General features: G+C 40.9%; 1 protein-coding gene across 1 annotated transcript; it reads right to left on the bottom strand.

The window, feature by feature from the left end:
* Positions 1-1,960: 1,960 nt before the first annotated feature.
* Positions 1,961-13,075, bottom strand: cracr2aa (calcium release activated channel regulator 2Aa). The gene is made up of 17 exons (XM_080505592.1): positions 12,958-13,075; positions 11,191-11,302; positions 10,904-11,087; positions 10,020-10,166; positions 9,491-9,581; positions 9,282-9,377; positions 8,644-8,831; positions 8,185-8,256; positions 7,654-7,699; positions 7,476-7,555; positions 7,110-7,395; positions 6,876-7,011; positions 5,843-5,924; positions 5,585-5,699; positions 5,275-5,376; positions 4,008-4,084; positions 1,961-2,765 (listed from the first exon to the last, which is right to left on the bottom strand). Exons 1-17 carry the CDS (start codon positions 13,003-13,005, stop codon positions 2,678-2,680), a joined length of 1,950 nt encoding a protein of 649 aa, XP_080361718.1. The 5' UTR covers positions 13,006-13,075; the 3' UTR covers positions 1,961-2,677.
* Positions 13,076-13,694: the final 619 nt, after the last annotated feature.

The following is a 13,694-nucleotide window of genomic DNA, read 5'->3' as shown; positions in this document are numbered from 1 at the left end:
CGGGACGTCGGCGCCCCGCCGAGTGCAACCTTTTGCGCACCAGAGGGAGACGAAGACACTCTCGCAAACCGCAGTGGGACGTGAGGGCGGAGGAGGACAGACCAGGCCAAACACCAGGCAGAGATGGACAGTGACAATATCAGTAGTGTCACTTTGTATGAAGACAAACGGCACTACTGCTGACTGTTAATTTACTTTGAATGTATCACTGACAAAAAGGAGTATTTTCTAGTCTTGATGAATGTTATTGGTGTATATGTGAGATGGAGTGACGTACTTGTGTTTTGTTGGGTGTTTGTCTTCCAGAAAAGCTCGGACCTTATGAAGGGAATAGATCCCCATCTTTAGACAAAGTAGAGTTCACCTAATGGTCTATTGTGTCGTCCACATTTTTTTGTTAGCGGTAGACAATAAATCTAAGTGTAGTTCCTCCGTCATATTATGTAGCGTAGCATAGTGGAATGACTTGATTTATAGCCGTGTCTGTTTAGCGACGTTGAAAGCAATTGAACACCCGCAAGAAAAGGACAAACTTTGTCGTGTGAAGTGTAACGTGTTGGTAAGTGGTTTGTCCGTGACTGCGCTATAGAAGGTGCCAGAGCTCGTATGTGATGCTGCCATGCTGGTGACACACCCTTTCCCATCCTCAATGCCTTGACCAAGTGCCGAAGTGTACCGAGACCTTCACCCGCACTGCTGTGCTCAGCATCCAGCTGCTGTTTATTCATTTATAATATATATATATATATATACATGCTCAAGCATTCTTCTGTTCGCATCTGGTCATAATCAAAGCCCAAACTCTTCACAAGATGATGCAGAAGCTTCCACCAACTCATATTGAATCCTCAAGTATTAAAATACAGTAGATGGCAGACCATCTTCGACATTAAGTAACCATAACTTCATTACACCTGTGCTCTTAATGCAGTCATTGCCAAGGTGTCCAACTCGGGCTTTTCTTTAGTAAAGAGACAGATCTGTATCTATGGTTTTCAGACTGGGGGGGGAGTGCCAGAGAGATTAAGGGGACTTTCGAGCAGATTGGGCAAATTATGATTAAAATTAAGCAGAGAGTAAAACCATTACTTTACTAAAATACAGGAAAATGATGCTTCACAGTAGGGTGGGTGAGTGAGTGAGGAAAAACCTCTGGTCTTTTTAATTTCATATAACTTACAACCTTGTCTTTATTCTAAACACACAAAGATCAACAACATGACGTTTCCTTTCTGTCCCCATGTCAAACATGATCCTGCCGCTCCTCTTCAGTCTTTTGCAAACAAGCAGATGCTCTGAAAAGTAAACCTGTAATCAGAAAATGCACAGTATATGCAGTATATGGGGGAAGAATATAACAATAATCATGAAGCATGTGACCAATGTGAGTAACAATCAATCAACTAATATAAAGTCTCAAACAGAGAGCTGCCGGAAATCTGGTTGGCACAAACAAGCAATACAGTTAATGCTGACAATAAATCATATATAAAAGATTGGTCTATTTGTTTATCAATATAGCGATGCACTTTCAAAATCTGATAGATAAAATATATCAAAGTTTTACGAGAATCGGCATGCTGATTGCACATGTAATTATTTTCGTTTTCAAATACTGAATATGTTGTTTCACATATTGTCATCAACTTAAAAAAAAAAAGAATAAAGTGCAATATACAAATGTGTCCACTGGGTTGTGTTGTACAACTACTTCTGTAACACATTAGGGCAGATTGTCCACTACAGGCATCTCAATCCTGGAGAAAACCCAGGCACAGGAAGTAAAAGCACCCAAGCTTATGTGGGTAAACTCTTCACCATGCACAACTACTTCTAAACAAAGACAAAATGCTTAGAGGCTTTCCACATAAAATACTTTTTTATTAACATTTATACATACCATTTTCTTCATACGTCAATGTGCAGAACAAGAACAATAGTGAAGCACTGGTTGGGCCAGTGAGAATCAACCAACATCTCATTTTTACTCATCCTGTTACAAATTTAACATCCCATCTATTTGAGGTAAGTAGAATAAATTGCTATATACAGCACAAGTACAAACCGACAAGCAGAAAAGCACATCTGATACAAACCAAGATCAAATATTTCAACCCTGTTTAAAAAAATACTACAGCTGTGTCCACCAGGTGAGGAAACTATAATATCATGAAATGCCAACAGAAACCACAGTTATATCGATATGTTGACTGATAACTGAATGGGTAAAACTCGATAGATATAGTGTTTGATAAATCTGTGAAGTGAGTCATTTATGACATATTGCGAGAAGATAAATGATGAAGAAACCACAGCTTAAACACTTAACACTGATTCCATACATTATTCTATATAGTAAAAAGAGATCTGGAATAAATATTTGAAGTTTAAAGACTCGCATGTCTGAATCACATTGGCGATTAACAAAAAATAATACACAGGCACTTTTTCTTCAATATTACTTTCAAATCACAGGTGTCGTGGGATATTGTCATTATCAAAGTAGTGCAGCATGTGACAATAATTTTTAGTTATTTTTTTCCCCCCCGAATCGTGGCGTGCTTCACATTCAAAGACGGGGTGAGAAATAGTTGTGCTGACGGTCGGGATAATGTGTCTCGACACATTAACACTTGTCCTTACTGGCACATGTGTTCACACTGGAAGTGTTTGTTTGTTAGCAGCAGGACTTCTTCTTCTCAGAGGAGCTGCGGACCAGCTGGACTGTCTTCTCCTTTTCTCGGTCCTCTTGCTCTTTAAGAATCCTGACAAGACGTAAACAAGAAAAAAAAACATGCTGATGTCAAAATGACTCATTATTCTACATAATGAGCTTACTGGCTCTAACGCTGCATATGATCCATTCATTCAGGTTCTGTACGACAACAAAATACCCAAAATAATTTTATTGGACTTAAAAGGAAAGGTCCAAAATTGTATTTTCTGTAGTATTTGCAGAAATCATGCGCCCGGAGAAGCGGCAGGCTCGTGTCCGAGTGTTGAGTGGCAAAAAGTTTTTCCACAATTTGGAAAATGCCAATATTTTCATGGTAATATTGACATTTTGTTGCACTAAAACCAGTTAAGGTATTCAAATACGGAGTGAGTTAATTTCTCGCAATTGTGCCACATACGACAGGATGATAAACTATTCGATATATTATGGCTGCAAATGTTTTGACTCTGTGTAGCACACAAGAGACAGTTGTCATACATATCACTTCACTATTATGGCTTAGCGTAACAATCACGAAAACCCATCGATGACAGTAAATCCACACGAACATTTGCTGCCGCGACACCTGCTTTGACAAATGTCTATGGCCTGCAGTGTTGCCACAGTTAACTAGCTGCCTCATTGCTATCAAGCTAGTCTCAAAGCCTTGCAGTCAGGGTGAGTTTGTAAAGACATCCATTATGCAACAGCTATAGAAGTAGTTTTTTTCCCCCACTGTATTTTGCACCAGAAAGTTTCATTGAATTTGGCTTTACGTAGAGATTGAAGTCATTTTCGTTCGCAATTGTTCGGTTTTGTGAAAACAGATATTTTTCAAAATGTTCCACGAACAAAGAAAAACACTTTTCAAAAGGTTATTGTGTCACTATTGTCCAAGTCCGCTCAAGATGAAATTGTTCTCCATGAACTAAAAATGTGCTCGACACTGGATAATGGGGACAACAACAAAAAAAAAAAAGAATATTCCAAGGATAATGTTTTGAAAAATATCTCTGCTTGAAGCACTTAGAGGACACACAGTATGGCTGCCATTGATTTTTCACTTCTAAAAAATTAAACAGTAAACAGCCACAAATGCTTTGTGACGCGATCCAAACGAGACAATAACAAAACAGTCCTTTGTGCCTCCAAAGCAGACGTGTACAGGAGGAGGAATCCACAAACAGTTTGGACTTTAAATATCGCTCTGTATCTTTTACTCAGACAAATCAACCGTTTCTTCATTCATTTTTGTATTAACTGAAACACAAAGATGATTGCTTTTGCTCACCTGGCTAAATGTAGCATGGAGTCCACCACGTTGTGTCCGGAGCGGGCACTGCATTCATAAAAGGTCATCTGGCAATCCTGAAATAAGCGAGACAAATTATGATAATGGGAGAAATGACAAAGAGTTGGCAGGTTCAATCCAGTACTGCTCTATTGTGCTCAGGGTCGCTTCAGTTGATCCCAGCTCGCTATATGAAGGTATCCTGGACACGTCTCCAGTCCGTCACAGGGAAAATGCATTGATACACCCACGTTTAGAGAAACCAATAACATCAACACAGGGACAACATGCAAACTCCACATACTCAGGCCCCCAGATGGACTCAATCAGGAGATATTTTACATTCTTGTAAATATGAATATAGAGACTATGTTGGTAGATCAGTATACATACACACACGTAAATAAGCTTTGCTTCTTCCTACTCCTTTTCCTACTTTTTTTGGTGTGTATTGCTATGTTATATTTGTCGCTTGATTTCGTTAGTTTCTTTGTTTTGTTGTGTACCCACATGTCTGAAATAAACTAAACTTATCTCTATTGCCCATCATTACACAAGACAGATATAGAGAGATATTAGATAGGGATGATGTATAGAGATATAGAATATAGATAGCGATAGATATAGCTTTATTGTCATTCACTTACACGCCATAGGCTCATGCAAGAATGATATTTTACTGCCAAAGGCTCAACTTATGCTTTTAAAGGTGTCTAGAAAAAATAAGAATAAAAGTATAAAACCACACAGTAAAAGATATAAAGACACGCATTCAAAACAGTGATAAAGTGCCAACAAAGCATCACACAAACTGGAGTTGCACTGAGAAATTATTGCACTTGGTATGTGATCAATTTCATATCTTATTTTACTGGATTATTGCATGATCCTCAAGAACCTGACAGCAGACTTTGCAGTTCAAGAATCTTATGGCCTGAGGAATGAAGAGCCTGCAGAACCTTGCTGTTCTGGTACCTCGTGCCAGAGGCCAGCAGAGAGAAATGTCTGTGGTTTTTTGGTGTGTGCAGTCTCTGACAATGTTTTCAGCTCGCGATAGACTGTGTGGAAGTGGAAGACTCTTCAGATCGGAATGATTTATGCTCCTTATATTCTTTATGCCATAAAAACAGCTTGCAGCATTCATATATTCTTCACAGAAAATACAGTAGGCAATAAAAGACTCTCCCTTACAGAATTGGAAAAAACAACAACACAAAAATCAGTTTCAACCATTTGAGATGAAAAGGAAAAAGAAAACAAAACAAACCTTGGCTAGTCTTTTGCCCAATTCCTTCTCAACTTGTCTTTCAATCTCTATGTCAGTTTTGTTTCCCAAAAGCATGACGGGAATGTCGTCCCCTGCACCTTCCTGCAGAGGAAGAGACGGAAACAATACACCCTTAATGAAAATGATATCAAGCCGTTTCGTTTCAGTCTGGTTTATTCAGGCGAGAGGGGTTGGGAAGAGGTTATCAGAAAAGAGTAGAATACTGTGGAGCAACACCGACTTAAACAAAAAACAAATACTTTCTTTAAACCTTTGAGAATATGTGCAGGAGGAGCCGCTATCATCTTACTTTTACATTTGACAGCCACAGTCTGACAGCAGTGAAACTCTGCTCGTCTGTGATATCGTACATCACAACCACACCGTCAGCCTTACGAAAGAACTGCTTGGTGATGCTTCGATACCTGCAGGAGGAAAAGAAAAAAACACAGATAGAAGAAAAACGGTTTGCCTTCTTTGACGCCACAATATCTGGAAAACACTCCTTTAGGATGTGGAATATACTCTGTATGCAGTTTCACGTCTTTCTATGAAACAGGGATCTCACCGCTCTTGTCCAGCTGTATCCCACAACTGCAGCGCCACCTGGGTGTTATCCACAGATATCGTCTTTACGCTGTAATCTATACCTGCACAGCACAAAGTCAGAAAATATATAGGTGACAGGGAATACAAATTCCAAAATTACTGTACAAACACACACACCAACATACAATGTTTGGATTTTAATATGAGGAGGGAATATGCCGGGGACAATATCTGCTGTAAAATCACATATGCATGATGGATAATTCCTAAGAACTTGAGCTTCTCATTGAAAGGCTCCATAGCCTTTTTTCACAGCTGCAATCCAATTTGCCAAACCAAACAAATCATAAAGATTCCAAAAGAAAATAATTAATTTTTAACACATTTTTAAGAGCATTGGACACAGCTGAGATATATATATATTTTTTTTGACATTTCACTGTATTTTGCGTCATTAAAATTGGATTTATGTCAAGACTGCACTGATTTTTTCTAACTAATTGTTCAGATACTGAAAAATATAGACTTTTTCAAAACGTATACTCTTGCACCATAGCAACAGAAAAACTTATTATGGCACAATTTTACCAGTCCAGCCAACGAAAGATGAAATTGGGCTTTATGTAGCCTCTGAAGTAAAAAGTGTTGGACACTATTATAAAGGCTAATTATTGAGATTCTGATTGCTTCCTTGTTATTGACCCATTGATCTTCTCAATTCTCAATATTTCTTTATTAGAAATACATGGACAAAACCATCAAGGTGGAACAAAATATGAGGCACCCTATTAAATAGCCAGCAATAAAAAAAAAAAAAAAAGATTATGTTAAAATGTGAATTTACATGTTGAACTGTTTTGCAGAATACTGCCTCGTTTCATCCTATGGAATGACTTTTAACTGCCGACGCCTCCGTATTCTCTAGGAAGAATAATGCACATCCGTTTTGCTTCGTCAGTGTCACGAGCAGCTGCTAGATTTTAGAGCCGTGTCGGTAAAAACGCAAATAAGGCGCGAGGTTGACCAAGTGCGAAGTGCTCATACGTACGCACCCACAGTGGCAGAAGTGCCGGCGTGGAAGCTGTTGTCACAAAACCGTCGCAGTAAAGAGGTTTTTCCAACGCTGGAGTTGCCAACCAGGACGATCTTGAAAAGGCGGTCGGGTGCTGAAGAGGTTGAACCTTCCTCCTGAAGAAACACACACACAAAAAAAAAAAAATCCTCTTTGTGATATTTGTCTTTTTCTCAGACCTCCCACCTCGAGTGTGCCTCACATGGTTTCTTACACTGATGCTGTTCTCCTTGCCGACGGGCTGACCTCTGGGAGATGCCGTCGGGGTCTCGCTTTCCTCCTCGCTCTCCCTTGAAGGTGCATTTTCCTCATGTCCTTCATCGCATTCCGGGAGAGGACTCTGGGCCTGGCAGTCGCTCAACAGGTGGGGGAGGTGGTCCTCCTCGATGGAGATGATCCTCTGGAGGTGACCTCTCGACCCCGCTGAGTGAGACGGCTGGGAAGGAGCGCTGGCGAGGCTCTGCCTCACCAAGACCGAGGACAACTCCTCCTCATCCTCGCTGCAGAGACAACATGGTGACAGAATAAGCTCCCATCTTCCATTTATAAACATTTGGATTTGATGTGTCAAATAGCTTACCTTTTGAAGACACTTGAGTTTGAGAGTCTCACAGCACCGATGAAAGGTCGCTGTTTCAACCCTGATGGGATTTTTGGTTTCTGTGGAGTCGAGAGTGAATTTAAAAAAAAAATCTGTCGTATTTCTGTCAAGGGAATAAATTACATGAAAATGTTGCTTTCCAGCATGTGAAACACACCTGGTAGCTCATGTCTCTTTCATCCCGTAAGTGTTTGTTCATTTCTCTGGACACAACAAAACAAGGTACTCAGAAAAAACGAATTCACATCAATATTTAATATGTTTAAGCATGGAGATTCATCAATAACATGAAGATATCAATAAGCTTGATAATATGAGTCAAAGAAGTTGTTTTGAGCTTAGAGTATTTGTATATTTGTGCTTAAATAGTTAGATAATCAGGTTGGTATTATAGTAAATTAATGTAAAGAAAATATTTTATGTGGAGGATCTTGACATGTTCAAAAAGAAAGTTTTAGCGATTTTTTAACTTGTTTGTGCTGTATCATCACATGAATCACCATTTCAAATGCCAATTCATTTGGTTGCCCAACACTGTTCTGGAACACATTTTCACTTGAGAACTGAACAAAGGCAGGAAACTACCATCTCATGAGTGAAACGCCACTTCAACATTTGCTCGTCTGACAAATGCAACTCGACCAAGTCTTTTCTAATGAACCTCCGTTTGCTTTATGGTGAGTCTTACCTCAGCAGGTCAAGCTGTTTAAGGAGGAACGCTCGCTCTCGCTGCAGTCCTTCAGTCAGCCGGTAGATTTCCCTGCGCGGAAACACAATGCACCATCTCTCATGAAAGCTGTGGTCTGTGTTCACATGCAACACAAGCAGAACGAACAGACAAAAGGCATTGTGCTGTCCGTCTATACCCCTCGCATGACAAGATATCACAGCATGTGAAACTTCAGACCTGAAGGAATGTTGCTGTGCTGCAATTGGACAGACACAGAAATACCTTTAGGTTACAGGAGCTGCACCACTACTGTGTGAATGGCGTTATGTCTTGTAGCTTGATGAAATCAAACAAAACGCAGCACTCAAATGGAGCACACAAATAGACCGTTTGCTTGCTTTCAGCAATTATTTGTTATTGCCTTCCAACTGATGATTTGAGGAGCCAGAATAACCGCCGCTGGAGCAGCACACTCACATCTCCTTATCCTCGTGAAGCCGTGTCGACTGCTCTTGTAGTAAACTGAGCTGCTCCTGTGCTAGGACCAGCTCTTGGGTGGTGTGCTCCAGCTCCTGTGCCAACTCCTCATTTGTCTGCTTCAGCTTCACGTTCTCCACTTTGGTCACATGTTGTGTACTGTGAAGTTCCTGGCACTGACACTCCAGCTGGAGGAACAGGGCCAGAAGGAAAGAAAAAGGGGGAAAAAACACCATGCAAGATTACTAATTATAGCGCTTTTTGTACAGGTAAGCGTTTGAATGTGTAAACCACACACAGAAAAGTGTGTGACTTGGGTGACATCTAGTGGGAGAATATTTTTTCTTCTAACATTTCAATTACTGTTCTCAGCTTGGGAAAATGCATGGCTGTGGAATGCATAAAGAGCAGCTTAAGCCCGGAAGCTTGTTTAGTAAAAAGTCAGTTGTATCACACACCTGGCGGCTTTTATCACAAAGCTATGGAGTGAATGTGTCCTGTGTTTTGTGTGTCCTGCTCCTTGAATGCGGCATGTATACCTGATCGTGTCTGATTACATGATTTGGGGCTCTGACAATTGGTGTTTTAATTGCACTGGGGTGCATGCTGAGGAAATCATTTCACCCACTTCCACTCACCGATTTCTGCCTCTGGAAAAGCTTCTCAAGCTCCTTCTGCTTACTGGATAGCTGCAGCTCCAAGTCTTGACTGCGAGTTAGATATCGCTCATAATCCTTGAGTACAGTATCAAGAGGGTCGACAAGAAAAAAAAAAAAGCACAATCAGGTGAAGTAAAGAGTAAAACTATTTGGTGCTGTGCAAAGGAAAAAATTTTATCAATTTATACCTGCAGCACAATCCTGTCCTTTTCCGTTTTGATTTGCTGTTCCATTTCCTCGTACAGGTGCTGGATCTCAACATCATGTGTCGCTGCCTTCCTGCACGATTCAGATGACATGATGGAATTGTTAATGGCTTGTTTTCATTCAAGAGCATGCCTCCTTACAGGAGAGGAGAGCACTGGGACAGAAACTTTTTTTTTTCTTTCTTGCAGGTGGGCTTGTGAACTGCAGCCATGAGAAAAATAATAAAAGGTTCACAAGCACAAATTAAGAAAGATATAATAGAACCAATCATCCATATCATCTTGTTGCTATTAATAGCCATATTCATGATAAAAAGCATTAAGAGCTTTAATGATACTCTATTAATGTATCTAAATGTCTATGATGGCGATGAGGGGAGAATGACAACAACAAAAATGAATAAAACTCTGCACAACTTTCCACACAGCAGCTCAGTTGAATAACACGCACATTATTTAGTAATACTTTCTAGTCTGACTGACAAATGATGGTATGAAGATGCTCACTGACCTTTTCAGCGCGCTCTCCATCTCGATCTTCTCCTGGTTGGCTTCTCTAATTTGGGATGTCACTCTGGCCAAGAAGTCCTCGAAATTGGATAAAAGGTGCGGTTCATCGTGGCGCAGCTGCGCCCACAGGCTGCGGACCTCAGCACGACTGATGAGGCACAAGAAGAGTAGTAAACAAGTGCGGCATCACGGCCATGCTCTCTATTAATGTCAGCAGTCTTATTCATGAGGTTTCGCAAGAAAATCGGCAGCCCTAATTTAGAGGAGAATTATAGATAATGTAGAGTCTTTAAACAAGCTGAAAGACTGAAAAGTCCAGTCAACCACATTGATGTCATCGGAAATGTCATCCAAATGTCTCCAGCCTTAACTCGGACCAGTGGAGCCGATAAAAATGTGGCATCCGCCTCCACTACTGTTGACTTTTATTGAGTTTTACTTGCTTTTTAAAGGTGAACTTTTCAGAGCATTTCAGAAGATCTGTCAGTCTGACAAACCTCAACTCTAGAGACTAACTGGTAAAACAAAAAGAAAAAAACAGTTGACAGAATTGAACAAAGCTTCTCCAAACTCTGAAATGTTTAGAAAAAAATTAAAGGAAAATTAAGTTGCATTTCGTTGAGAAAAATCCTTTTACAAAAGCCTGAATATTAAAGCCGTCACACATTAAAGAGGTCAGACTACTTTCTCAGATCAGTCAAAACCACAAATGGAAACCTCTAAACTCTACATTGAGTTTACACAGCGGATTATCGTCTCAGGCTAAGTTACATAAAATATAGTGAAGACTTAAAGAAGAAGCCGAGAAAGTGCGAAAAGATATGAAAGTGGCCCCCAAACAGCAGAGTCTGTAATCGCGAGCAAACACTTGCGCGCAGCACTCACTCTTCAAAGACACTGTTGGCTCCGAGGCTCTCCATGAGCACGCTGAAGTGTTTTTCCTCTTCATCCTCCTCTCCTTTTGCCAGGCTCTCCCCCCACTGGGTCTGATACAGAACCTCTGGCACACTCTGGGCTTTCTGCACTGGGCCGTCCCCTGCTGGACACTTCTGTCCAAACAAAAACTCACCTTCAAAAAAAAAAAGCAAAAAAAGCAAAGCAAAATGAGACAATTCAAACATTAGAACTATGGTTACTCGAGTAGGAGTTTTTAAATCATGCTGAAAACATACTGAAGCCGGAGGAGAACTCATCGAGGGTGAGGTATCCATTGCCGTCGGAATCCAGAATATCGAACACGTTCTCAAACTCCTCCGCGCTGAGAGGGATCTGCCCATCCAGCCGCTAATCAGCAAGAGAGAAAACAGGCACTTGATTAACCGACATTTATGAAGTAGATGCAGTCAAAAACACATTATTTGAGCTCGCAGTCTCAGCTACCAGCTGAGACTAAATTTCCTGTAAGTGTGAATGTGAGTGTGTCTTTGTGTTTGTGTTGTAACAGACTGTTGACCCGTCCAGGGTGTAACCTGCAGTCTCCCAAGCTCAGCTGGAAACTACAACTCTAATTTGATACACAGGGAGAATGGTTGGATGATTGTCATTAAGTGAAATTAAAAAAAAAAAAAAATTCCAGGAAAACTTGTGGGAATATAAATTGTCCCACACTTCATAATATGTATTTAATCCATCTCATTAATTTCTTGCACAATTTGAAAGCATTTCACCATAAAGCAAGGAAATGAAAAAGCAACTCATGTTCAGTAAATAGTCTTGAATTATTCTAAACTAGCAAAAAGAATATCATTTAAACATACACATAATTAAACTTTGATGATTGCATATTCGACTGTTTGGAGAACTTGTTAGTTGGAGTGACAGTGTGTGCTATATAACAGTTAGTGGTCCTTTTTGAAAGCTCAATGACAAAATTAGAGCACCTTATCTCTGTAGCATTTTATTTTAGGCCACAGACATTTCCAAAGCACGCATCCTCTTCACATGTACTTTAACACAATAACACCTGGCATCTTCCCAGTGCAACCTTTAATGATTGACGTAAAGGAAGCTCCAGTGAAGCAAGTAAAAAAAACAAAACCCTTCCAATACAACATTTACTTACGTTTGTTATTCAGCTGAGAGGTTAATCTGAAGAAACAAAGTGGATCCTCCCAGAAAGACCTGACCCAGACTGTTACTCTTGGACCATTTTCAAGTAAAGACAACGCAGCCACACCTCTTTTTTTCCCATAATGCAGTGTTTACATTGTGACAAATGTTGACCAAAACCACCCATACAATCCAGGGCAGGGATACCACCTGCGTAAGACTACCAGCTGTTCTTGTTAAATGTGTTATCAGAGCAGAACATATCCCTCATGTTGGCAAACAGTCGGATTGTAAAGCCATCCTGTTTACAGTCATGGTGTTAAGACTACGAAAATGCTGCGGGAGAAATAGTCGCCATGTCAGCAGCGCAGCGGCGTTATTCAGCGGCTATAACATTCACAATCAGAACTTTTAAATAACAGCCCGTCCACTTCGGGACAGATGCTCGGATAAACAGGACCGTCATCCAGCGCGGCTTCTAATTTACAAAACATTATCATAAACAGCAGATCAAAGCTTCTCCTGCATGTATTTATGCTTGTCGGAGCCTGAAAGTGCTTCATCAAATGGATTATCAATGGTGCTGATGAATATTTGAGTGGGAAGTGAATCTGCACAATAATGTGAGTGACAAAGCGTCCGCGTCACTGTGCTCCATCTCTTTCATGATGCTTTGAATGAGCTCCACGCCACATGTGTCTCATTAACGACGGCACAGACTGTACCTGCATTTTATAGAAATATAAAAGATGGATCATTCTGATGAAAGTTAGTGATCAGAATGTTATTCTTATGCATTTTCAGGGTAACTTCGTTGTGAATGCAACGTCCATCTCTAACAAAAAGCTACGTGAATTTATCAAATGACTTTCAAGACACTTGAACTTTACCTGCATGTCACGCCGCGTGATGAAACCCTTGTTCTCCATGTCGCACATCTGGAAGAATTCGTGGGTTTTCTCCTGGAGAGTGTCCGGATCCAAGTTCCCCGCCGCACTTTTGTGGTCCATCTTCCATCCGCACGCCTGGGCGCTTTGCCGTGCCGTCCGGCCCGCCGTGCCGTTGGCGCCCGATCCGGCAAAAGCTTCCATGACGTCTGCGAGTCCGTCAGTGTAGGATCCTCATGCGAGGTACGGGTAGAGGCGTGGAGGAGAGAGAACCGGCGGAACTCCGGCTTCAGGCTGCGGTACATCTGAGGCTTTCACCAATGTCACCCATTTTCATCTCTTAGCAACCACCTCTTCAATTAGAGGAGGAAACCTAGAATGAGAGGAGGACACTCTTCAGTGGCAGCGCCTTGTTCACTGACTACAGTCTGTGATAATATAGTTGTGAGTAATGGATCAAAAAGGGCATGAAATGGTGTGGAAAATTGACGATATGAAACTATAAATCCCTTCAAATGGAGTCCTATTCAAACCCAACGAGCCCTGAAGACACGGAAAAAGGACTTCTTCATTAAAAACAACGATCTTAATCTGTGCAAAGCCCTTGCTCCGACTAATGTCATCTGACAAGGACCGCCCAAAACTGAAAGTAAAGTCGAGGCATGCCTAGGACATTCTCCTTTACCTAGAATATATATTGACTGACACAACCCTTGCTGGTGGTGGTGGGGGGGTTTCTG

The sequence above is a fragment of the Blennius ocellaris genome, assembly GCF_963422515.1.
Source record: "Blennius ocellaris genome assembly, chromosome: 11".
Classification (NCBI taxonomy): domain Eukaryota; kingdom Metazoa; phylum Chordata; class Actinopteri; order Blenniiformes; family Blenniidae; genus Blennius; species Blennius ocellaris.
This window is presented reverse-complemented; position numbering and strand designations above follow the sequence as displayed.